A 26245-nucleotide genomic window follows, 5' to 3' on the forward strand; every position below is an offset into this window, starting at 1 on the left:
TAGCGTATTAATTTCGGCGTATACGCATTAGTGTTAAACTTAAAACCCTGATTTCATGAATAACTCGATAGCATTGCGACAGTCTATTTTAAAGAGATCACATTGAATCTGACCCTCCCATGAACTTGAAGCGCATAATACGACTGAACAAACGTATTAAGTAAAGGTTAAACTTAAAGAATGATCTCTGATGTTTACATGAGTAACATATTGTGAATCACTGAATGTAAGTTACATAATTTTATTTTAATGAAAGTTGCTTCACGAATGAGAATAGTTTCATCCCATACTGAAATAGTCGTAAAGTTCAACTTCTACTCTAGTTCTACTTTTAGTGTCTTTCTTTAATACTTAATTGAAATGGTCATGCGTTTTGTAATATGTTACAATGTCAGAGTTAATAAGGTTAATAATAGTATATTGATAGTGACTAAGTGAGATATTTACCCGATTTTGATAACATTTAATTTTAACGCATTATCATGATAATGATGAAGTTATGTCACCATGTTTGACCCATTTCGGAACGTTGTTCTACTTCCAATGATAACCGAGATTATTTTATTATAGAAGATAAGATGCTGTAGATAGTGTAGTACTTCGAGGTTATATATGTTACTGTTAGTTGTTACCTTTGGACTATTTTGTATATTGTATTGTACAATTACAATTGAGACTTACTAGCCATATGCGCTGTATTAATTATTATATAGTATAAACGAATTGAGTTTAACGATAATGTAAGTTAATTTTGGTTTCTTGGTATATTTTAGACAAATTTGTAATAAAGTCTAAGTTCTTTTTATTACTTATAAGTTTTTATAGATGCAAATTGTAAGTGTACAAGTAGTCCATTCTGAGATTGTGTGAAAATTATTGTCACTGGATTAGTCAGAAGTCTCTGGGTAAGTTGAGAATAGAATTTCTTCAGACCATAAAGGTGGGAGTAGAAAAATTGAAAAGTGTAATATTTTCACTAGTACTAGTAGTAATTTTGTTGGTTTGTGCTGGCTGGAATCAGAAATATAACAAAGTAAGTTTTGCATTAATAACTATTTTTGACAGAAGAGTATTTCAAAATTTCCACAGAATTCCACATCTTCAACCTTTTATTAATAAAGACACTATGTAGGTATTCTAATGTTTACTTAAGAAAATAAACTCTTTCATTTGTTTATAAAATAATTGCACTGGGGACAGAATTAATAACCTATACAAACTAGTATTTTCACAGGTAGAAAAAGCTAGTAATATAACATTTTCTGATTTTTTTTTCAGTTTACAACCATAGTATAATATCAAAGATTTCTAATCTTTAGCTACTATATTATATTTAGGCCTTATGCTAGTTTTGAATAGTTTTGATTATCATGGCTAATTGTTATTCCACATTGTAAATTCTATTGCACTTAGGGGCTGGATGTGGTGCAATGGTTACCTTGCTGGTCTGTGAATCTGAGAGTCTATAGTTCATGTCTTTTAGCCAGTAGAGCTAGATGATTAAACTGGTTGATTGCTTATAAACATCAATTACATTGGTTAGTGTCACATGAAATAAACAGTTGATCAAAATTACTATTTAATTGATCAATGTCATGAAAATAACTAATTGAAATTAGTCTTTCTAATTATTACTATTTTTGAATTGATTCCATCTGTTCAAGTCTTATGTGAGAATAATAGATTAATTGAATGTAATCAATTAATGAGCATGATTTTTTGATTAGCAAATTCCATTAATTGTCTAGCTTTAATAGCCAGAGAAAGTTATGCTCCACATCTGGGACCAGGTGCATTATAAGAGTGATGAGCAGATCTCACCATTTGAATGGAGTAGCCTATGATTTGGCAGTAGGTGCTGTTGCATAGCTGCCTTCTGTCTAGTCTATTAGCACAAAATTAAATTTTTTTGATATAAAAAAAAATAGCAAAACAAAAAAAAACCATTGTGTCTATATTTTGTGATTTTCTTTTCAAGATAGATGGAAGTACAAACATGTACTTGAGTAACATATTTAGATTTCTTTACTTAGAGACGCTACAAGCAAAATGCCTTTTTTAAATTGTGAAGGAAGATTGAGGTACAAACAGTTTGATCCAGAGAAACTTCCAAAAGCTAGGGTGAGTATTGCAACAAAGAAATTTGACTTTGTAGCTGAAGCAAATGGCAATAGCAGTTGACAAGTTACTAGAATATTTATATTTAAGTATGAATCGTTTTAAACTATGCCCTTGTGATTTATGGAAGTGCCTATTTTCAGATGGGATTGATGTTCTTGTACTCAACTATGTTACTAAGTTAGGTAATCATAAGCCACAGTGGTAAGTATGCAGGCTTACAATGCTAGAAACAATACCAAGTTGCCCCTCTTTTGGTCACCTGTACCACATCTGCAGGCTTTGGAGGTTGATGCCTTCAGCCAGGATTGGTCACCCAATATCTTTATGTGTACCCTCCAATCTGATTGCTTCATCGGGTGATTTCTCTTGTCCACTCCACTCCTTGTCGAGTCTTCCTAATTACACCCTATTGGTTAGTCACCTCCTTCCGCTGTTGGTCTGCTGACAGGGGATTTCCTGTTGACAAGCATTCAGTGGTTCGTATGGTGGAGTTTCTCACCTGGCTCCTCGACTGTCAGTTTTCAGTCTCCTTGTTTTCTGGATACTGGGCACCCTATCTCATACCTTACCATAGGGTTTTCACTTTCCCTGTTCTTACCATGCTCATGTGTTCCTTTTGGATTTGGAGGCCTCTAAGGCATCCTGCCCTTCCAGATTGGGACATTAATGTGGTCCTCCATGCCCTTACTTTACCTCCGTGTGAATCACCACTTTCCTCGTGCTCCTTGTTTCATCTGTCCCTTAAAACATATTTCCTTCTTCTCTTGGTCTGTGGACATTAATGGTCTGATTTGTTTGCCATTGACATTTCATGTACCCTTTATTACCCTACCTATCTTCTCCTTTATCTTGATCGTTCCTTTCTCTCTAAGACCTCAGCAGCTGGGGAGGGTTGTTCATCCTTTTCTCCCATTTCCCTTCCTTCAATATCCCATCTCTACCCTCGACCGGATCTGGATAGCCTTCTGTGATGGTCAGGGCCCTTTGTTGTTTTATCCTCTGGCAATCCTCTTCACTTTGTGATCTTTCACCTTCTACCCTTACAAATTAGGCCCACTTTTTGGTTTATTTGGCCTACTTTTCCCTGCCTTCTTCCTCCCATACCATATTCCATGTTTCCTCCCATCAGATCTGACATCTTACCTTTTCCCTCGCTTCTTGTCTTCATCATCTGATGGAGGAGGTTTCACAATCTGGCATGTGGACCACTCACAGTAAATTCATCTCCTACTATCTTTATTGTTTCACACTTTCCTCTGAATCTGGGTTTTGTTTATCATCTGTGTCCATTCTACAGATTTTGATGCAAGTTTAACTGGTAAGTTTTCTTTTTTCAGGGGCCTTTCTCTCTCTTTTTATCACATGGATCCCGCTGTGTGTGAGTGGTTCCTGACCAGGTATTCTGTAACTCTAAATCTGCACTGTCAGCCATGTTGACTGATTCTCTCTCTCTCTCGTCCATGACCTTGCACGCTCACTGTCGAGATGAGGTGTTCTATAAGATTGCTTGACGGTTAATTACCTCATGATAATTGCTCCGTAAACATGGCCATTCATCACCATACCGCCCATGGACTACATGGGTAATGCAGAAGGGGATTGCTGGCCATCCCTGCCATTCTTCGAGTGAATAATTCGGTATGGTCTGCTTTTCAAAACAAGGTTTTGTGGTCACCTATTGCACTGTCTCCAATGATGATACCCCCGAGATCTCCATCATGTTGTCACCCTCCCTTCCTGGAGTGGAGTATGGGAGTTCTCACCACTTCCAGTTCCACAGGTAAAAGGTTAGAACCATTCATTTGAGAGTAGGGCATTGATGTTCTGCTGGTGTAGGTGCGATTTGGCCTCCAGAGGAGTTGAGCTGTCACCGTCCTGGCTGACGTGGTCTCAGGATCATATTTACAGAACAAAACTGGAGTTGAGCTGTTACTGGATAATGTGGCCTCCTGACATCATTTACACAGGTACTGGAGTCAAGTTTTTACCTTCATAGGTGACGTGGCCTCCTGCTAACATTTACACAACAACTGGAGTTGAGCTGTCATCTTCTGGTTGAGGTGGCCTCTTGATACCTACTACTTACTCAGTGTAGTTGAGCTGTCACCTTCCTGGTTGATGTAGCCTCCTGATACTATTTATGCATCCATGGGAGTTGAGCTGTTGCCTTACAGGAAGATGTAAAAGGAAGTGGGAGGCCACATAAACACTGGAGTTAAGCCATCGCAATTGCAGTTCACCCTTTCGATTGGAAGACCTCATCCTACAATCATGTGGAAGTTGGTTCCCAGTGTAGAGGTTTTGGACTACAGTGAACCAATCAACACAAGTCCTCACATGAGTTTGGGTTGTCTATCTTCCTCCCCAATTGCTCCATCTGTGTCTGTGATCACAGCGGTAATTTGTGGGATTGTTCCATTTCTATTCTTGACTATCCCTTGTTCTCTTTTTATGGGGATGTTATTGCCTTTGGATGGTGCCAGCCTGTGCCATGGTTGGGGGAGTTGATTTCATGCGATAGACATCCTTTTGATACCCAATGTCAATTCCCAGATTGATAGATCGGTGATGATCTTAGTGTCATACCCAGTAATCAGTGCAGGTCTTAATTCCTATTCTTGGGTTTAGGTAAACATGGTACGATCCTCATCCTACCCTCATGTGGATATTGGTACCCCACAAGGAGGTTTTGGATGTAGTTGACTTGCCAAGTATGGTCCGGCACACCCTAGCCAATTTACACCTCTCAATTTCCACCCTTATGCATTACACAATCTACACATGGGTGAAGAGTATACCTGGCTCAGAAGTGGTGCAGTTCCCCTTTTCTGATCATTACATCTATACCTCTCATTGTTAGGGGTATGCTTTTGGGAGTACTTCTTTCGTTCCTTTGCACTGGTCCCTCCTCCTTTTCAATGTTGGATTCTAGCAAATCTTGTGAGAGGAGGTAAGTACCATATCAGAAGTTATAATTTTCCTACATTGAAAATGTATTTCTGATAGGTACTTACCTCCTCCTACCCTTCTCCGGTGCTCAAACCTTCTGACAAATCGTTGAAGTGGATGTTTGGTGGAAGAAGTTGCATACGTCATGTGAGAATGTCATTCTACTATTGGTTAAGGGATGATGCATGATGATTTGCATGAGAGACATATTGGAATATAGTACTTCCAACAAGGGGGGGGGGGAGTGCAAATCTTGTGCCATGCTTAAAGAAAAAGTTTGCATATAGAGGGCAGCACTGAACGATAATAGCAAATTTTGTGAGAAATACATTTTCAGTACAGGAAAATTATAACTTTTGTACATTTATTGTAGTTTCCACACATTTTCTAACTTCTCTATTTGACAGAAGTTGCTTCAGCATTGAAAATCAGCTAGTTAGTTCAGAGGAATGGCATGGAAGTCTGAAACATTGACTAAAAAATGAATACATCTTGTACAAGCAATATTTAACTAATTTGTTTTTTTTTATATTTAGTTTTGAAGGTGAACATTAATTTGCAACAAATTATTAAAATATTGAATTTGTTTTGTTTTTTGTGGTTGCTTTCTTACTTTAAGAGTGGATACTGAAGGTGTCAGAACTGTTTGAAGGTGAATCATTATGAGTTTTTTTTAAAAATATTTGACTGAAAAGCTATATGTAATTCAGCAAAATTACTGCAGTCAAATGTAGATTTATACCATATTTGTATATTATTTCCTACTTATCTTCTATTACATTAATATCAATGTGATTTTAACACCAATGTAACATACACATGAATTAACATGGGTTAACCATGTTGTTAGTAGTTTAACAGTTCCTGTTGGTATAACTGATTGCTCTTTCTTTTCTAGGTTGAACTTCATTTGCACCTAGATGGTTCATTACGCTTGACCACCATCTGGGAATTAGCACAGTGGGTACTCTTAAAAATGTTTATTGTTTATTATGATTTTTACTTAGTGACCAAATTTTTATTAAAGCCTTAATTTTGACATTTAAGAACTTGTGTTAAATACATCTTGTAAATGGGCAGTTGTTACTGCAGTCAAGCCTGGATTAAGAATTTTGGGAGCTTTTGACATGAAGTGTCTTGCCTCCACCAACATACCCTAGTTATATACATATCAATGTTTACAACTTTTAATTTAAATATGTATCTTTTTAAGGATGGTACAATGACTCCAACTTTCTATTTTTCTCAAAGAAGGGATACAATACCTACAAAACTGTGAGAAATATGCCTTTATTATGTTTATTATTATTACTAGTGTAAAATACCCACACTATATTGCAGCAACCCTGAAAATCTACATCTAGATCCCTGTCATGTCCAGATGACCTTTTAGGTGCATTTTGGAACCTCTTGATAGGGGGCTATACTACATAGATCAGGGCACATCCTGGGCCACCCCAAGTCCTCCTACCAGATTTGGTCCTTCTAGCTCTAACATTTTGGAACGTGTTTGCAGACAAACAAACAACATGAATCAGAATTTATTATTGTTTTTCATATCTCTTAATCCAGCCTTGAGTACAGTTAGTGTTCACTATTCTCGTTATTGTTCATTTTATAGTGAAAAGCTGGTTATACCAGTAATATCTTGGCTCATCACTGGAAATGAACCTTGTCTTCCATAAACATAATTACTCTTAGCAATTGCTCTAAATTGGTCAGCTTACATTCATATTGCTTAGGTTGACTTTTAAAAAATAAATTATGTAACTTTGATACGAGTACAATTCAAGACAAGCAGACTTACTTCTAAAACACAGCTTGTCTCTTCTTGTTGAATATAACTTGCTTTGTCAAAGTCACATGACCCACAGTTCTGAATGATCATAACTACCAATAGTTCTCTATTCTCTCATTTTCCATATTACTTATTTGCACATGCATTGGGTGACTGCTTAAGCTCTACTTTCCAGATCAAAGCCACAATTCCACATTTGACTCAAGTAACTACTTTGTAGGCCTTGGCCCTTGATGATCAATGTACATGGTATGTGCATGCTGAGTCACCTGTGGTTATCTCTATGGGATTTCTCATTCAGATCAATGCCAAGATCTTGAAACATCGTCCTTACTTGCTTGTTGGTGAATAGGCCTGGTCTTTTGCCCAGGCCTCTTTGCTTTCTGCTTCTGAAGAACAGGATTTACAAAATGACCCTCAACCTAATGAAACTTGCTTACTTGATTCAGCTGACAATTCAAATAATAAGCCTATTTCTAAATACCTGAGGAGGCTCATTTTACATTAGCTGATTCTGGTTTAGAATTTTTATCTCTCCTTTCCCTGATATTAGATTTGTTGCTTATTCTTTCAGAAATCAGTGTTCATTTTATTCATATTCCTTCTGTAGATATCAGGGACTTCTAATATTGTTCATTTGACTTTGCAGTTATTTGAGCCTGAACTTTCTTATTGGTTGGAAAATGTTCGTGGATGTCTTTTCCTTCTTGACATTGCTCATAATTTTGGTTGATGATAAGTCTCTTTTTGATATTAGCTTTTTCTGCCCAGTTTTTCTCCATTTGATGGTCTTTTTTTTTGTCAGCTGCACTTGTGGACGTAGTTTCTTGGTTGACTGAATGCACTTCTCCTATGATACAATCACTTTTACTGCTGTTTTATGAGGTATTAATCTCTCTGCTGTTAATAGCCGAACTTGAATATGTTTCCTTCCAGAAACAGTTTATGTTTGCAGGTATTTCTAATGAATTAATTTCATTTACAATGCTGATGATTTTTTTCTTTATCTTTCAGTCATTTATCTTCTCATTATCAGTTTGGGTCCAGTCAACCAGTTACTTTTACTTCTTTGAACACTTCAACCAATTTAGCTTCTCCTTTGCCACCCTTTTGCCTTTCTAACAGAATTATCTGACATAGAAGGAAAGATAGTACCATTGCTTATTTAATTACTATGTTTCTGGACACCACTTCTACACTCACTCAGCATAGACTTACATTATTATGTGGATTAATGACTTATATTTGTTTTTTCATCTGCACAGGCTTAATCACACACATGTTTGACCACCCAGTTGAGCTATGTCTATTGGATGGATCATTTACATTTTCAAATCTCAGCTGATCCCTTCTCAGTACCTGATTCATTTGGTTCTCCTATGAGTCTTCGAGTAGTAGAGTTGAGTGTAATAAGGTTATGTGTGCCATATGTACAGCTCTCTACTTTTTGGGACTGTGGCTTTCCCATTCAGTGTTTTTCCTTTCAGGGAAGCTGATATACACACCTTCAATGGGATTTTGTGTCTCAGTGGAAAATGAAGGGTGACCCATTATCATGGCATATACCTCTCTCCCTTCACACTCTTGTTTCCTTTCAATTTTGATTGGATCAGGGATTAACTATTGTGGGGTCTCCTTTTATTCTTGTGCCAGTAGATCTTCATCTCTTCACAGCTGTATCTCTGTCAGGTTGAGGTGTGGGGTTAGAAGGTAACTACATTTTCGGTATTTGGATCCCTTTTGAGGTAGGATTTCATATCAACCTTTTTGAATTCTGGGTTGTCCATAAAGCATGCCATTGCTTATTATTCTCTCTCTCAAATTAGTGTATTTAATAGACACAGGCAATTCCACAATAGTGCTTTATATCAGTTGTTAGGGGCACTCATTCTCATAGTCTGTGTCAAGCGATTGTTTCCCTGCTACTGTGGGTTTACTATTATGGTGTTCATCTTTGCTTTTGTTGTGTGCTGAATGTGATGAACATTCAGGTGGCTCCATCTCACAGGGTCATTGAGTTTTTCCTACTCAGTGGATTCTTTGCCCATCTGTTTTCTGTTGGGTGTGGTATTGTCTCAGACATCCTATGGCTCATTCTTTCATCACTTCAAACAATGGAAATCTGCCCTTTTTTTCCCAGTTTTAGATCCTTCTGCTCAGGCCATGAATGTTTTAAGTCAAAAGTTTTAAGGATTTATTCTTTTGTGCCTACCCTCCTCTGTTTCTTCTTCTCGTACTCGACAGCATTCCTTCGAGGTTTTGTTTAGTTCTTTTCGTAGCTCCGTTTGGCTTCACAACTGTAGTTTTTCTCTCTCTCTCTCTGCACGATCCTATTCTCCTTTGGTACAAACTTCATTATCAAACTCCAACTTTTATCTTACACTCTGAGGTTCAACATCTATGTCTTCATGGTTGACTGTTGTCCAGTCTTTTGCAAGACACATAATATTCTTTTCTTATGTTCCTCATATGTTAGAAAGGTCTTGCCACTATTCTTCACTTGCAGTGTACCAATCCTGTTGGATTGTTTTTTGGGACTGCTGTTGCTAACACTGCTTCCTGTCTTTCAGCAACTCCTCAGAAGGTCGCATCCTTTTTCATGTATCTGTTTCAAGAAAAGAGACCTTTTTGCACTTTGTATTTCTAGATATAGATCAACTTTATTAACCATTTTTCAATGCCTTGTGAATAGTGTTTCACTTATATCTATACTTTTTAGCTTCAACATCCTCACATGCCGTGACACTGCCAAACGTGAGACTTGAGTCTTATATTCCAACGTTTAGCTTCCCTACCATTTGAGTCTTTCTTTTTTATTTTATTATCTGTTGCTTAAAACTTATTTTCTTCTTTTACTTGAGTTGGGCAGGAGACTCTATGATCTTTATGCTCTTGATTCATCTTGCACATTGTTTTACAGGCAGTTGCTCTATTTGTATCCTGACAGAAATGTTTGCATAAAATTTGGGCTACCTGAAATGGTTACCATTGTTTTTCTCATTTTATTTTATCTGCCCTTTCAGTCCCTGATTCCCATTTAGATAAACTTTTCTCTATCTTATCTTAGCTATTCAGTGTTACCTTTCTCACACCTAACTCTTACAGGAAACTATAAAAAAATTATTTATACCTTATGATAAGTCCTGCTCTTTGGGTTTAGCCCCTGCAACTTTAATGAATTAGCTCTATCAGTTGATTTATCTTGCTTATCAGGGTGTACCCAATCACTTAAGATGAATTTTGGGTTTCTTTGCATCAGGTTTGACATTTGGAGATGTCTAGCATTCTGGTTGTGATACTCTTTAGAGGACATCCCATGACTCCTAATAAATGTTATAGTTTTACTTGCATCATCTTGCTCTCTCTTCAGCTAACAGCTTCCTTGGTGATCATGTATCCTTGTGGGAAGATTGCTTCTTCTAAATGTCCTTATACAATGGATCTGTCCATGTTAGTTATCATGTACTCTCTGTATGTGCTTGTTCCTCTCCATTTCTTCTTAATTGCAGATTCAATCCATTATCAAATAGTTCAGTCAATCAAACATGGTAGTAATTTAGGTTTAGAGTTTTACCAAATTGTAGATCCAAAAAAGAGATTTGGAAATGTCTAAAAAAGGCTGCAATCATTGTATGTCTTTCATTGAAACCTTGAAATACTGATCTGGTGAGCCTTACTAAATGGTTGGCAGTTTGTCATTTCTTCCTGGATGCATTTTGTATGTCTATTAGGTACTATAATAACTTTGTTGATAATATTTTTTGAGTAATTTTCCAACACTGTTAAGGACACCAATGAGCTTATAGTTGTTAAGATTGTTGAGGTTTTTACTATCTTTAATTACTGCTGATTTAACTATTTCAGAGTAATAACTGGATGCTAAAGAAATGTTGTAAAGGGAGCATAAATATGTTATTAAATTCTTTGATGCATTTTTCAGTACAATGTTACATATTCCATCTTCCTCTGGGGCTGTGTTTTTTAAATTGATTTATGTGTAATTTAATTTCTATTTTGGTTATTGTTCGAGAGATAAATGATGCAAAACTTCGTGTCTGAAAAACTTGAATAATATTTGGCAAACATTTATGCTTTCTCATGGTCGGTTGTTGCTGTTTTGTTATGCATTAAATTGTGGGCTTATGTAGTTAGGTCTGCATTCTGCTTTTTATTTCTCTTGCTTGACTCCACCAGCCATTGATTGATATTGGTAGAGTCCTTCACTGTCCATAGCTTGTCACATTCTCTGATTTCATCCTCCTGTTCATTGTGGGTATTCAGGCAAACTTTGTCTCAGAGGTAGGGCTGCTTGTTTTGAATTTTGAAAAATTAATTGAAATTAGGTTCTTACCTCTGAAACACATTCTGATGTGCCTATCCCCAACAGGAAGATTTGAGATTTCATGTCATTACTGCAAAAAAAATCTGGCTTTGGGCTAGATGGTAGAGATTAAGTAGTCCCCTGATACATGTGGAAATAAAATAGGTGGAAGGTGGTAGAGAGGAGAACTATGGATAGGTATGACATGGGTGTTACATTGCATCAAGGACATTCAGAATTTTAGATCATGTGACATTGATAGGTGAGCCCCACTTAACAAGAAGAGGCAAACTATGTTTCAGATGTAAGTACCTGTTTGAAATTCATTTTAATTGTAAAAATGTAAAAATAGGTTTAAATTCTATAGTTTTGTGTTAGATTACAATAACTTTACTTATTATTCTTGAACTTCATATGGACAGATTTCAGCTGGTTCCACAGTGTTTTCAAACTTCTGTGACCAATCTCTCTACTATAGCAGCAAAAACACATGATTAAATATATATAAGACAGTAAATGAAAGCAAAGTAACACACAGCTTTTGTTCATTCACAAAAACAACAGAAAAAATTTACATCAATATACTTAATTAACAAAATAATTCAGGCTGCCAGTACACAATACACAAAAAGGTCATCAAGCAATTTTCTTCACAAGTTTATACATAACCAAGAAATAGAAAAGGCTAACTGATTCATTGATGTCATCCAAAATCTTTGAACTATGAAAAATAAACAAACAATCAATCTATACTCTTTCACAATATAAAAAACTCAGTGGAGTTCATCTGTCATCTCAGGAGAACAAAAGCTCACTGTGAGACTAGTAAAACATTGCAGTAAAGTAAAATGCAGGTAAACTACTTTCCTTAGCAATCAGCTACAGTCTGTGATCTATTGTCAAGATTTTGGAACAGTCAGATGCTCATAATTTGTGTTTACACACCCTTAACATATTAATACATTTTATGGTTTTAGCATTTAATTGAAGTAAGGTCAGCTTTAAAACATGAGCATTATTAAAATATCAAAAATTATTTCCTTGACTGATTTAAAATTTACTCATTGTAATAGGTGTTGTTACCCATTACTTAGTGACAACATTTTGTATTAACTTGAATAATAACATGTAGAACTAAAGATATATACTGAAGAATATGTATTTTTAAAGCTAATGGGGAAACAGATTATTTTATCATTGTTTATACAGAAGTAATTATGAATCCTGAAATTATATTTTCAGATAGAATACACATTATAAAATGAAAGGTACGTGATGCATCATAATTTATCAAAATTCAACTACTAAAAATTCTCATAATTAGCACAACAAAAAAACCTAACTATTGATAAAAAATCGTTTCTGGTAGAACTCTAGCTGTTACTCCCAGCCTTTCCTTTCACACATGCACAGAGAGAGAGAGAGAGAGCATTGGAATGAGTGTAAATTATGTTTTGAAAAAAGAAGAAAGGCTCTCATTGAATTCTTATATTGCTACTGTAACATATATCTTCTTTTTCCATTTAATCAGATTAAAAATGTTTAGAGGTCCAGCTAATTCAATTAATTGCTACAGGGCTGTTTTTGTAAATTATGTTTTTTTCTTGTAACATTTCCTTTTTTTCTCCCCAGGAAAAAGGGTATTGACTTGGGATGTGCAACATTGGAAGACTTGAAAAATACTTTAATTATTACTAAACCAAAGAAATTGTCAGATTTCCTTAAGCCATTTCATATATTTATGCCAACTATTATGTAAGTAATAAGGTTAATTATTGTTTCATAAAAATAATTTTGTTTGAGAATTAGAAATCGTCTACTATGAGTATTATTTGTTTCTTTATGAATATTTTATTTGAAATCAAAAATATTTCAGAAATTTAATGTTTGAAAAAAGTGTAATAAATATTTCACTGTATAATTATAAGTTCTGTTTATACAATAAAGGTGTAAAGTAACAAGTTTATACATTTAAGCAATTTGCAATTGTATATCTTTAACATGTTATGCAGATATGGCATCAAGAACAAAACAGAAGATAAGTGCATCAATAATACTTTCTCTGCACATTCTTTTGGATTAAAATTAATTATTTAGATTAAAAATAAAAAATAAAAAATTAAAAATTTATTACTGATTGATTTAAAAGGAATTAGAAATCAATGTAGCAGTAAAGAATCTTCACTTTTCCTGAATTGAATCAGTTGATGTAAAAAAAAATTTTTTTAAATCACTACAAACCTTGGTTATTGGTAATAATCATGGAAAAGTGGAAATATTATTTTTTTTTATTATACCTGATTAAAGCAAACATAATTCTGAAAAGTAGGGTAATTTACTACAGAATAGAAAACAAGAAAGATAATATTTACAGAACTGTAAGTTTTCATCATTAACACATTTTCTGTGGTAACCTTAAATAATTTCAGTTTATATTTTGATTGAATGATTTTTGTGTTGAAATATAACTTATCCCTCTCTGTATTATGATTTATAACCAGTGCTTGAAGTGGGGTGGGATGTCATTCTGCTTCTTTTCAGGAGGGCCGAAAACCTTTTAGTAGACTGTAAGCTTCTCAAAACAGAAAGGTTCAATAGATAATGCAATTAGTATTTGTATCAGCAACAGACTGGGAAGAGAAACTATATTTTTTCTTAAAATGTCATGTAAGAGTGAGGCAGAAATGAGACAAAGTGGTACATGGATGAAGCAAATGAAACCTCTGGCTAAAAGCTTGGTTGGTATGAACAAGTTTGTAACCACAAAATAACCATTAGAGTTTCAATACTATAACTCGTAATGGTATACATCTGCTTATACTTAATTTTATTGTTCTTTGAACCGTGTCTAACTAATAATCCTACCATACAAGTCGCAAATCACTTAGTGAACATTCAGCTCATGTTACTGTATCAAATTATGTAATGCATGTAATGCTTACAAGTAATTCCTGTGTATAATTATTTTTGTTATCTTACCCACTCTAATTTTATCTAGCCTATTAAATTTCTTACATTTTAGTTACTTTTATAATAATGAATAAAGAATACATATGAAAAACAAGAGATACAGTTCTCAGCTTGCAAAATTTCACAAACCATCCTGCTTCCTCCTTTTCCTCCACTTCAAACACTGTTTATAACCATTTGGAAACATAAATAACAATCTATTCAGGTTTTCTGGTATGTTTTCTATTTTGGTTCTTGAACATGTTAATATATTGAACTTCCAAAAAATATACTATGATACTATACAAAACTTGTTAATAGCTTTGTACAAATAGAAGTTAAAAAAAGAACAGAAAGATGTCTGATAATTAGTAAGCACTTCATTATATGTAAATAATGGTAAACATCTAGAAAAGTGTAAGATATCAGAGAATTTCAAAATGTAGCAAAGGAAAGAGTGCAAGTTACAATTCTGAGATGAATTTCAATATAAATATGTTTATTATTAAGAATAAACATCAAACATCTGTAGTTCTGAAATAGACTTACCTCCTCCTACACGAAAGCTATCTTAATCATTGTCTGCCCTCTGAGCATTGATAAAATAATTTTTTGTAATCAGTGCACTAGTCTTTATACTCCACCAGTTTCGTGACATTTCTGAACATGTACATATCATGTGACTACTCTTCACCAGTAGTATTGAACCATCTATAACAGTGCAGCTAGTTCCCTCTGCTATTCCCGCTCAATCCCCACTTTCTTGATTGGCATGACATAGTTTAGATGTGTATTTAATTTTTCTGAGTGTGACTACAGTTTTTTTATTGTGCTTTGTTGCCATTTGCAATGAAGTTTATTCAATAATTTCTAATTTTCATGTTTGATTTCATTTGTTGCCACAAATCTGCATTCAAAATTTTCTTATTCCTGAATTCTACATGTTTTAGTATGACTTCGAGGTTTCCTGTAGCAGACAATGATATTAAGAAGACAGGTGACAGTGCACATTGCATGGCTTTCCAGGACACGAGGTCAACTTTATCTGCTGAGAAAGTAATGCTTTGGCTTGCAGGGAGTTAGAGTCTTGCATTCGGCCAGCGTTTTCTTCTTCTTTTGAACATGACACTGTTTCTGAGGAAGAGGACTCTCATTGAATTGCCACTTTGGTCTTTCCTTTTTAAGGCACCTTCCCCCAGTTGCCGGCCACCACATCTTTCAGTTGGGGAAGACTTGTTCTTCTCCTCCTTTCTTCCTCCAACTTGAATTTCTCCCAGGAGATTTGTGGTAAGTTTTTCAGCATGTACACTTCACAGCAGGTTGATATACCTGTGGTAGGCCTGGTTTTGATGCCATTTGCATCACTTTGCCTTTCTTTACACATAAGAGATTTACTTATTTCACATCATCAGTGCTTGGAATTTGGTAAGTTAGATATTTAAGTGTACTGTGTTATCTACGTTTCTTTAGTTTAATTGTATGTTAGATATTGATCATTACTTTGTGATTTCGGTTAATTTAATTGTTATGCATGTTCATTAATTTTACATATTTTGTTAGTTTGTTATTAATAAGTACTTACCTTAAGCATGTTTGATTGTGTTTTTGTTACATATCTTAACATCTTGTAACATCCAATTTGTTGCTCTGTTTGTGTTATTTTTTCTCGTCATTGTTAACTATGTGACTTCTCATCCCAATTTTTTGTTATTATGTAACTTAATTTGGTGTCCTTTGTCATCTGGGTTACTTTCAATGGATGGTAAATTTGTTATTGCTTATTCAGGTGTTTTCTAGGTAATTTTCATTGGTTTACTCATTCATTATTATTATATATTTTGTGGACTAGGTATATCTAAATAGTTTGTGTGTTTCCTATTTATATGTGCTTTATGAACTTGTTATGTTTGATAGGTTGTTCCTTACTTATCATTACTTCTAGTAACATATAATTCATTGTTCTGTTTGTATTTTTTTTTAACATAATTAACTATGTGCTTTCTCATCCCCATTTATGTCGGTGCCAGACTTCGTTACATGTCATCTCAGTTAATTTTGTGGAATGGTGTGTTAGATATTGATTATTTATGTATTTTCTCTGTAATTTTTGTCTCTTTACACGTTTGTTTTTATTACATACTTTGTGGACTGGGTACATTTAGATAGTTTGTCTGCTTCGTATATAATTACTTTGTTAATTGCATATGTTTGATTAGTTTGTGCCTTCTATATCATTACTACTAGTAACAAATAATTCTTTGTTCTCTTTGAATAATTTTTATTATCATTGTTAACTATGTACCTTCTCTTCCTAATTTTAGTCAGTGTAGGACCTAATTCTGTGTCCTTATCATCTAGGTTACTTTCTCTGTCTGGTACCTTAGATATTATTCATTATTGTGTTTTCTAAGTAATTTCTGTCACTTGGCATGTTCATTATTTTTACATTCTTTATGGACAAGAAATATTTGATACTTTGCCCATTTGATGCTTGTCAGTCCTTTGTTTACTGAGTATGTCAATAGTTGGTACATTACATATCATTACTACTAGTAATATCCACCTGAATTTCTTCATGAGTGTTCAGTTGTGTTTTCTAAGTAATTTCTGTCAGTTGGCATGTTCATTATTTTTACATTCTTTATGGACAAGAAATATTTGATACTTTGCCCATTTGATGCTTGTCAGTCCTTTGTTTACTGAGTATGTCAATAGTTGGTACATTACATATCATTAGTACTAGTAATATCCACCTGAATTTCTTCATGAGTGTTCAGTTGTGCCTTTCATCCCTTTTTAATTTTTGTCAGTGTGGGACTTAAAATTTTGCCCTATTACTTCACTGGCATGTTCGTTTCTTTTCTGTTCATACGGCTGAGTATAACTTTGGTTTATTTTCCCATGTTCATGATCCTAGATAGCTATTTACATGTTTTGTTGGGGAATACAAACTTTGGCCAGACGTTTTCACTCTTTGAGTCTTACATTCTTTCTTTTTTAGTTTGACTGGCACCTGCTTCCTTCCTCCCATTCACAGTCCAGAGTCCACAATCCCCTGATCCTACAAAATGTAAAATGGGTTGGATTTCTTGTGAGAAGGAGGAAGTCCATTCTGACTCTTCTCAATAACCCTAGCCTTTTTCTCTTTTTCTTTGAGTTAGGAGCAAGCAGGTCACATGTCTCTCACCTTTCTTATGGTTTGATCAGTTCTATCTCTTTGGGGATGTGGACTTTCTTGGAAGCTCTCATTCTCATGGGTTGGACTCGTATGTGTTCATTTGGTGAACACTCCTTGATCAGTGGAGATTCTCCTCGGATTCTTGGCTTGGTGGTTAAACAAATTACAGACAGCGATGGTGTGCTGCTTAGTCCACCTCCTCTGGATTTACATCTGTTCTTATACTTCCTTTTAGAGGGCTGAATTTCTCACCTCAAATTTTGGGAGTTTCCTGTCTTTGGTCAGTCAAGGAGTCTTTCTACATATCACCTTTCTCAAGCCAAGGTTGGTTCATCAAGTCTTGTTCCACCTCTTTCCTGTATGAGGAGGGGGTGATTGTACATTCCCACCTCTGTGATCACTTATATCACTGAGCCAGGGGGTATTGATTCCTGGGTCTCTTTTCTGAGCACACTGTCATCACATCATGGTCTTCACCTGCCTTTTTCCTGGCTCCTTCCATCTGGTAGTGGTTTGATTATCTTCCAACAAGATTCTCCTCACAAAGTGGTTCCTTGTTCCACAGATGTTGCCACTCTCTGTCTTCACAAATGGTTTTGTCTTGTCCATTGTCTCTCATCTTTACCATTCCTCCTATGTCATCCTCTATCCCTTTCTCCCTAAGACCTTTGCTGCCAGTGACTGTTTTTTGACTTTCACACCCATTTCCTTACCTAATTTCAAGTTCAGGATGACAATGATATGTTCATATGGTTGTGGGAAGTAGATGCCTCTCGTTAATTCCAGTTGCAGAAGGTTCTTTTCTGCTTTTACGGTTGGATTTGAGAGACTTTACCTGCCTTGTAATACCAGCAACAGAACGTCTGTGCTCTGTTCTTACAGTTGGGCAAATGCTGCTTGTCCTTTTTGTAATTCTGTATACAGGATATCTCTGCCCTTCATTTATGGTTGAGTGAGTTAGGATTTTGCCTATAATATCAGTTACAGCTTTCCCTGTCTTATGGTTGAGTTGAGGCAATGCAAAGACCTTGTAATGCTGGGTTCGGTTTAGTCATAATTCTTGCTCCCACGGTAATTTTGGGAGTTTGTCTGGTTATTATTGTTGCTCACTTCCTTTTTGTAATTTTAGTTGCTTGATGTATGGCACTCTGTTTACTTACAGTTGGGTTTGTATGGTGTCGATAACATAGTCCATATGCCCTAGACATTTGTTTTTATTACTTTTTTTTTCTTGTTATATGTTGCTACAGCTTGCATCTTCATAACACTTTTACAATCGTGTAAGCACAACCTTTTTTGCCCATTTTGTGTTCCTTTCCTCATTCCTGGACGAAGAGCATACCTGTTCCAGAAGTAGTGAGTTACCCCATAGGTATGCTTCATTTTCATCCACAGCACACCTATTCATTTTGGATGGTCTCTTTCAGCTTGGTTTATTCTGTGTGCGCCTACACCGGCCCTTCACCTTTGCAGTGAGGGGATCTAGCTTTTTTGTGAGTGGAAGTATATCTGTTTAAGAAGTTAACATTTTCTTAGACTGAAAATGTATTTCTGATAGGAACTTACCTCCTCTCACTTCCCAACTGCCCACCTCACTAAAATTAGTGTTTATATTCTTGTACCTGCCAATTTTCAAAAGTGAGTATTGAACAGGAAAAGCAGAGAGAGCTAGTTACAGGTGGCACATTACTATTGGTGTAGAGTATTTACATGTTCTGAAATGGTGCAAAACTGGTGGGGTATAAAGACTGGTGTGCTGATTACTAAAAATTATTTTAGCAATGCTTAGAGGGCAGACAATGATCAAGATAGCTTTTGTGTGTAAGGAGGTAAGTACCTATAAGAAATACATTTTCAGTGTAAGAAAATGATAACTTTTGATTATGGGCTATGTACTACTTTTTAATTTTAAGTTTAAATTATGATAGTAGTTATTTAGTTAAGCTGAAAAGTTTTATATTCTAGTGGTGATTCTGAAGCCCTGGAGAGAGTGGCCTATGAACTGTGTGAAGACCAAGCTAAACAAGGTGTATGTTATTTTGAAGCTCGTTTTTCTCCCCATCTTTGCTCTAATACCGATGGTCTTCCCCCAGATGAAATTGTTTCTCCAGATGATGACAGAGCCGTAACACCAAAGAAAGTTGTGGAAAGCATTTTAAAGGGCTTAAAACGAGGAGAAAAAGACTTTAATATAAAGGCTCGAGCAATTCTCTGTTGTATTGTTGGACAGTCAGGTATTGCTTAAATCGTTATCATACTAATTTGACATTTAATCCCAACAATGACAAGGCACCAGAATGAAAGAAAAGCAGATGAATAAAGGATATAATTAATTTGTTCAAATTATTTCTCTAACAGATTGGAAGGAAAGGAAAAGAGGAAGGCTACTATGCTTTCACAAACGTTTGTAGATTAACTTTCATCAACTTTCTTTTGGAGAAGAAAGAAAAATTTACTGTAGTTATTAAAAATACTAAACAGATTATTGTTATTATTAAAGGATAACTCGCATATTAGTTGTTATTACTGAAAAGCAAAATTATGGAATATGAACCTCACCTTATAAAATAAAATAAACATTATTACTGTTATTTTTTGAACTTCAGAAATCACTGAAAAACTTAGAAAATTTATGCCAAAGAATTTATTTAGTATATTGAAAACTACAATATACTGAAGCTATGTTCCTTAACAATCTTTTAGTTGTGGATAAATTTAATATGAAAGCATTTGAGTCTTGACATTTCTTTTAGAAATACAATACCAACATAGTAAATGTTACTTGGATAAGTTTGTTTTAGATATTCATGTAAAGTTACACACACCTGCACTAGTTGTTCTTAATTTTAAACTGATAGACTTGAGGAAGGTACTTAGTCAACAACATTAAAGTGTTAGTCACAACTGTTTATTAGGCAGGCAGGAGCACTATCTATGTAGAGATGGCTTGGATTGTTCATCAAAATGATATTTTAAATATCTTCTCAATAGGTCGTCAATGCTATACTGTGTATTCCTTTATAGCAATATATATGTAATGACTGAGTCACAAGTTCTAGAAATGTCTGTAAATATCATAGCAAAAGGTTTCTTGTTCTTCTTTTGTCTTTTTCTTTTTATTACCTGATAATTCTGAAACCAAAAGAATGGTGTGAACCAATTTCACTGAAGTGACATTAGTTGCAAATGAAGTATCCACTTTTATAAGTATTATTAACTAGTAGTAATTAAAAATATCATAATTATAGTGTAAATGTTGTTATCATTACACTTTGTAGTTAGCTTTCTTACATAAATTTGATGTTTCTATAAAAACTTAAGTACAGGGTGAAACAGGAATTACCAGCCAATAACAGATAAACAATAAATATTAAAGTTGGAACGTCATTGCATTTAGAACATGGCTATAAATGCAACCTTCCTATGTCTATTGAAATACTGCATTAAAAAAAACAACAAGCAAACAAGTAAAGAAAAAACAAGTAAATGTAGGGATGGCTAATATCAATCCTTCAAAAACAATGCAAACGTATATCATCCCTACATCATAGCACAGGCAAGAATTAACATATAGTAATAGAGTAATATAGTGATTGAGTTTAATATATCCTATTTTTGTCTATTAACATGCTACTACACTGTGTGTGTTATTATGTAGGAATGATGCAAATGCCATCCCTATTATCTTGTCTACATTGTTTTTGAAGGATTGATATTAGCCATCCCAACATTTACTTCCCTTTTTGAAAAGTTTTTTTCTTTACTTGTATATTTTTTGAGCAATGTGATTTCAGTTGTGGACTCTTGAATCCACAATCTGACATTAACCACTAGAATACATCCTGCCCTTTGTATAAGGGAAAGTCAGTTTTATAAACTTGCAAAATTAATTCTAATGTTGTAAATTTTTTAGTTTTTCTTTTCATAAATATGTCTGAATATTGTAAGTTAAGAAACAGAACATTTTATGCTGTAATTAATTATAATTAGTATGGATATTTATATCATATGCCACTGATATGATTTTAAAAGTCAAAGTTTTTCACATTATTATTAGTACATGTTATTTAGACAATTTATTTTACACGATATAAACTGATATTTTGACTGAAGCTATAATGTAGTGTACAGTGTACATGTGTTATGTTCTAAGTAAGTTTGAGAATCTTATGTGATCGAACAAGAAAGATAAAGTTTAATACACTGTACTGAGCACTACTACGTAATAAAAAACATGCATATTAACTCTTTTTAAACCTGAGTGAATGCTGCCAGTGTGTAGCTGAAAATCCTGTTGGATGGTGATAGCGTCCGATAACATCTATGTCTCTTTGGCTGAACACTAATCCAAATCGTGTTATAATCCATCTTTTATAAATAGATTGGAAATTTTATAAGGTATATTGATAATTAGTAGAACATCATGATGATAATTCTTGAACAACATCCAAAAATTTATGGGATTAAAGAGTTAAAAACAAGATTTTCAAACTAACATGTACCTTTTTTATCATATTTTACATATTTTTCCAAGTTTCTCATTTTTTTGATGGACAAAAAAATTTGCATTTTTAATTATACAGTATAATTGCAAATTTTATTTTGACAATTTTTCTATCCTTTCAACTTAATTAGAAATACATAAGTATTTTTATTACAAGTAATATCTATGTTCTTGTTTGAACTAAGAGACAGCAGTGTGATTTCAAGTTTATTTACAAATACAGTAGCACCTTGACATTAAGGGCACCCTTCTGACTATGTTCAAATGTCCTCTGTAGTAAAGTGCCCTTAATATCAAAAATGAGCCACACAATGCTGGATTCCATATTGACTACTAAATTTCTAAATTTTAAGGCCCCCCATTTTGTCTGGTGAATACAGGACATGAGTGTTTATGAGTTGCATGTTGCTATGACATGGAGCATTGTCAGCAGGAGGTTTTGGGGAGTAGGGTAGACTAGCTGTGCTATTTTTTCTTTATTACTGGTCACAAAGTTTCAATGTACTTCTCTTCAGAGTTTGAATTGCAAAACTTTTGACATTTATTTTTTGTGTCAATGACTGAAATAAAAATCTATTGAAAATAAAGCAACAAGTCACTACTTGTGTTATTAGACTGTTTACGTGACACCGTAATGCTCTCAAGAGCAACAAAGCACATGCACAGAAATAAGCCGACTTGACCCCTTCTCCAAGAAAATGATGTGGAATTTATCACTTTATGTATCCTACAATATTTAGAGTGAGAATTACCTAGAGTAATAAGATCGCACTTTCAATCTGTGAAAACATTTATTACAGTATATGGTTCGGAGCTGATCCAATAAACATCGCAAGTATTTGAATATTGGTTATCCTTCTGGGATGTTTGTAATTTATAGATATACAAAGATAACTGCTCACTTTATCGAGTGCTCGCATAGAGAATGAGACTAAAGACACTGCCCTTAATCCAGAATATCAAGGTGTCCATTATTGCAATATTTATTTTGGTTACAAATAGTAGAAAAAAGAAAGAGACTGAAAATGTCTGCCCTTAATGACACAGTGCACATTGTTTTGAGGTGTCCATTAATCAAGGTTCTACTGTACAATTGATTTTTACCTTGACTACTTGTGTGGCTTTTTTTAATAAATTGTTTTGAGTAAATTAAATGAATATATATGTCAATATACTTATAAAACCCTCTGTACTTATATAGAGTATTTTCATTAAATAACCTGTAATAGCTTTTCAGTAATTTATTTTAAGCAAATAATTAAAATCTTTATTTGTTAAAGGTACACTTGTCTTTTTGTTTTGTCTGAAAACCAGATTACATATGCCTTTGTCATTAAACTTTTATGGAAGATTTAACATCTCATCTGCTGTTTTTTATGTATATCTAAATCTTATGAATTTTATCCTACCAGAATTTAAGTAGAGTGTATGTGTACAGAGTAGTTCAGTTTGGTTTAGGAACCTATTCTTACGACAGCGGAAGTCACGCGATGCTGGGAGCATGTGCGCTGGAGGCTCTCGAATGATCATGAAGGCCCAAATGCATTCGAGACGCCCTCTTTTTTAGTATATAAGCCTGGCAAGAAAAACCAGCGAGATAGATATAGAGATAGATAATTGAGTTAAGCAAACAGTAGGCACTGTAAGTAAAGTGTGTGTGAATCACTGTGATTTATAGCGTGTTATAAAAGTTATTAAGTGTATTACAAAGTTTGTATCGAGAATAAACTAGTTTTAATCAAGAAAGGACTTGTATCACTGAAGTTTCTTGGAAATAATTTCTACAAGAAATTAACAAACAAGCAGATACGCAACACTATATTATTATTTTTTCCCCCAGTATTTGTCTTCTTTACATAGTATTACATGATATTGGAGTTATGCTTGTCAACTATGAAAATTTCATAACTGCTGAGAATAAATGCTTATTAACATCCACTTTTTTTTGATGTGGTACATGTTCAATGTTATATTTTTATTTTTTTAACCTTTTGTAGAATGGGCTGAGGAAGTTCTTCAACTGTGTGTTGAATTCAAAAATCAGGGAGTTGTGGCAATTGACATAGCTGGAGATGAAGCAGGTGAAATTGTAACTAGTGAAACAGAAGAACATTGGACACCCAAGGACATTATGATCTTTCAGGTAAAATCACACATTTTTCTCAGTTGTAAGTTTCAGCACTTTAATGTTTAACACTTATTTTACATTAAGGGCACTTGTGTTAAACATGTTGGAAATGGTGTAACTTTTGTCATCAAAGTGATTAGTGTATGTGTGAGAGCTATGCTTTCAAGTTGCAGTTTGAAGGCACTTATATTTATGTCTAATGACTAATCTAACAACATCAGAAACTTATTAACACTTCACAAACAGTTGTGTAAAACTTTCAAATGTTCAAAGAAATATCAGTTGGCATTAAAAGCCATACATAGTAAAGTTTCTGAAAATATGTTAGCCTTCTTTTTAGTTTGTTCCCATATATTGATATATTACCTAGAAGTTGAACATATAAATATGTTTTTTTTCTTATGTCATAATATCAAGATTCAAAATAAGCACAGTAAGAAAGACTGCATCTGAATCCCATCTTTGTATGTCCTGATTGTCTTTTTTTTAATTATTTTCCTCTTAATCAATTTCAAGAATAAACCATCAGTAATGAATACTGGCCCTGGCTTTCTCTATAGGTTTTAGTGGACAAAAGCCATGAACATTTTCAATCATTTCATATTTTAGAGCATACTGTTCCCTGTTGTTTTTACACCTATCAGCCCCTATAATAGTAGGCCTTTAAAGATATGGAATCAGCGTACTCAGGTTTAATGTTTGTGATGTTACATTTTTAGTGTCAATGAAAACTTTGGAATCTAATTTTTTTCAACAGAAGATTGTTTGTTTGTTTGAAGTTAAGCACAAAGCTACACAATAGGCTATATGTGCTCTGCCCACCACAGGTATCGAAACCCAGTTTCTAGCATTGTACGTCCACAGACATATCGCTGTGCCACTGGGAGGCCCACAGAAGATAGACTGGATTTTTGGTCTGATTTTAGTGGAAATGACATCAGAAAAATTTTTTTATTTTATAAAGAGGTGTGCTGCTGTTATGGTGTCAGAATAAAAATCCATTAAATGCTGTCATGTCTACAGACAAACAAGACTAACTTTTTACTGAATAGACAAGTTGAACCTGTGAAATTCTGCAAAAATAAATTGGTTTTTATTCACTTTATTTTGGGAGGGGACAGAGGAGTTAGGTATGATAAACATTTCTGACACTGATTATGTACCTCAGAGTAAAATGTCAAGAAAAAGAAACTGATTACCAATCACAAGTGGCAAAATGAATGCAACAAAAGCCATTGAAAAAACAAGCTGCTCATCGTCAGGCCTAGACTGAGCAAGAGCAACAATTTTGTAGAGACAGTGACCACATCCACCATGCGGAGTGCTGTTCGCAAGAAATATCAAGAAAATGAGACCTTCATTGGCAAAGAAATAAAGATATTTTATTTTGGGTCTGAACTGGGAAAAATATGACTATTTGACATGTATTGTTATATGAAAGTGAAATTTTCTGTTTAAAAATAGCTAAGCATCGACCCCCCCCCCCCCTGTTCAGGTAATACCTGGGCAATACAGGCCAAGGATGACTAGTATAGTATATAGCAGAGCATTTTTTAACATAGTGATTGGGCAACAGAAATGTCTCCCAGGCAAGAAAATTTGTTGCTAGTTAATTAGAACTTTAAACTACTGGGTGACAATAAGTTTTTGATAAATCATGACTTTTTCTCTACCATATAACGAGTTTCTTTTAAACAGTATATGGCTACCTGTTGTTGTCCAGTAGAATTTGCCCAAAAAATGCTTTGGTATATAGAAATGTTATGGTTGGTCTCTACAGAAGGCAGGTGCATAATCTTTATATGGTTAATTGTCCTATTCCATCCCACCAATTTGTAAAAAATTGTCTCGTTTTTATTTGTTTAGAGTAAAGCTGTTTACACATGGGGTAGATGTGTATTGTTACCACATAAGTAAATTCTCATTAGTATAGACTTACTAACTACTATCCCATTTTTACTTTGCTAATTAACTCTTTCAGCATGGGCTCAGTCCCTGGGATCAACCTTGTAACCATTTTGTGCTTGTTATAGTTATCATGCTATAACATTTAAATCAGTAAGTGAATGTTAACGAAATTTGGCAAATTATCAGTAAATATTACAATGCTTTCATACACAAAATATCAATTTTTTTATTAAATTTTAAGGTTTGTAAAGCAATGTTTTTCTCATGCCTTTTTTTTCTTTTCACATGTTGCCTATCCAACATGCAAAGTAATTTTCATTTTAACATTAAAAATACTTTATGCATCAGAAATTTTTTAAACTTCACATGCAAAATCTTTATAATGTCCA

The 26245-nt window shown here is 34.2% G+C and overlaps 1 protein-coding gene across 4 annotated transcripts in view; it reads left to right on the forward strand.

Moving 5' to 3' along the window:
• LOC106458766 (adenosine deaminase-like) overlaps nucleotides 1-26245 on the forward strand; it is a 38901-nt gene that overhangs the window by 550 nt on the left and 12106 nt on the right. For 2 of the 4 annotated variants that reach the window (XM_022385084.1, XM_022385085.1), the window contains exons 2-6: nucleotides 2034-2121; nucleotides 5969-6030; nucleotides 12822-12944; nucleotides 19282-19550; nucleotides 23818-23963. In XM_022385084.1, the coding sequence (XP_022240792.1) occupies nucleotides 2034-2121; nucleotides 5969-6030; nucleotides 12822-12944; nucleotides 19282-19550; nucleotides 23818-23963 (688 nt within the window). Of the gene's footprint in view, nucleotides 1-12; nucleotides 227-667; nucleotides 741-2033; nucleotides 2122-5968; nucleotides 6031-12821; nucleotides 12945-19281; nucleotides 19551-23817; nucleotides 23964-26245 lie in introns of those variants that run through there. The other 2 variants (XM_022385086.1, XM_022385087.1) reach the window with 2 other exon arrangements.

The sequence above is a fragment of the Limulus polyphemus genome, unplaced genomic scaffold, assembly GCF_000517525.1.
Source record: "Limulus polyphemus unplaced genomic scaffold, Limulus_polyphemus-2.1.2 Scaffold511, whole genome shotgun sequence".
Lineage (NCBI taxonomy): Eukaryota > Metazoa > Arthropoda > Merostomata > Xiphosura > Limulidae > Limulus > Limulus polyphemus.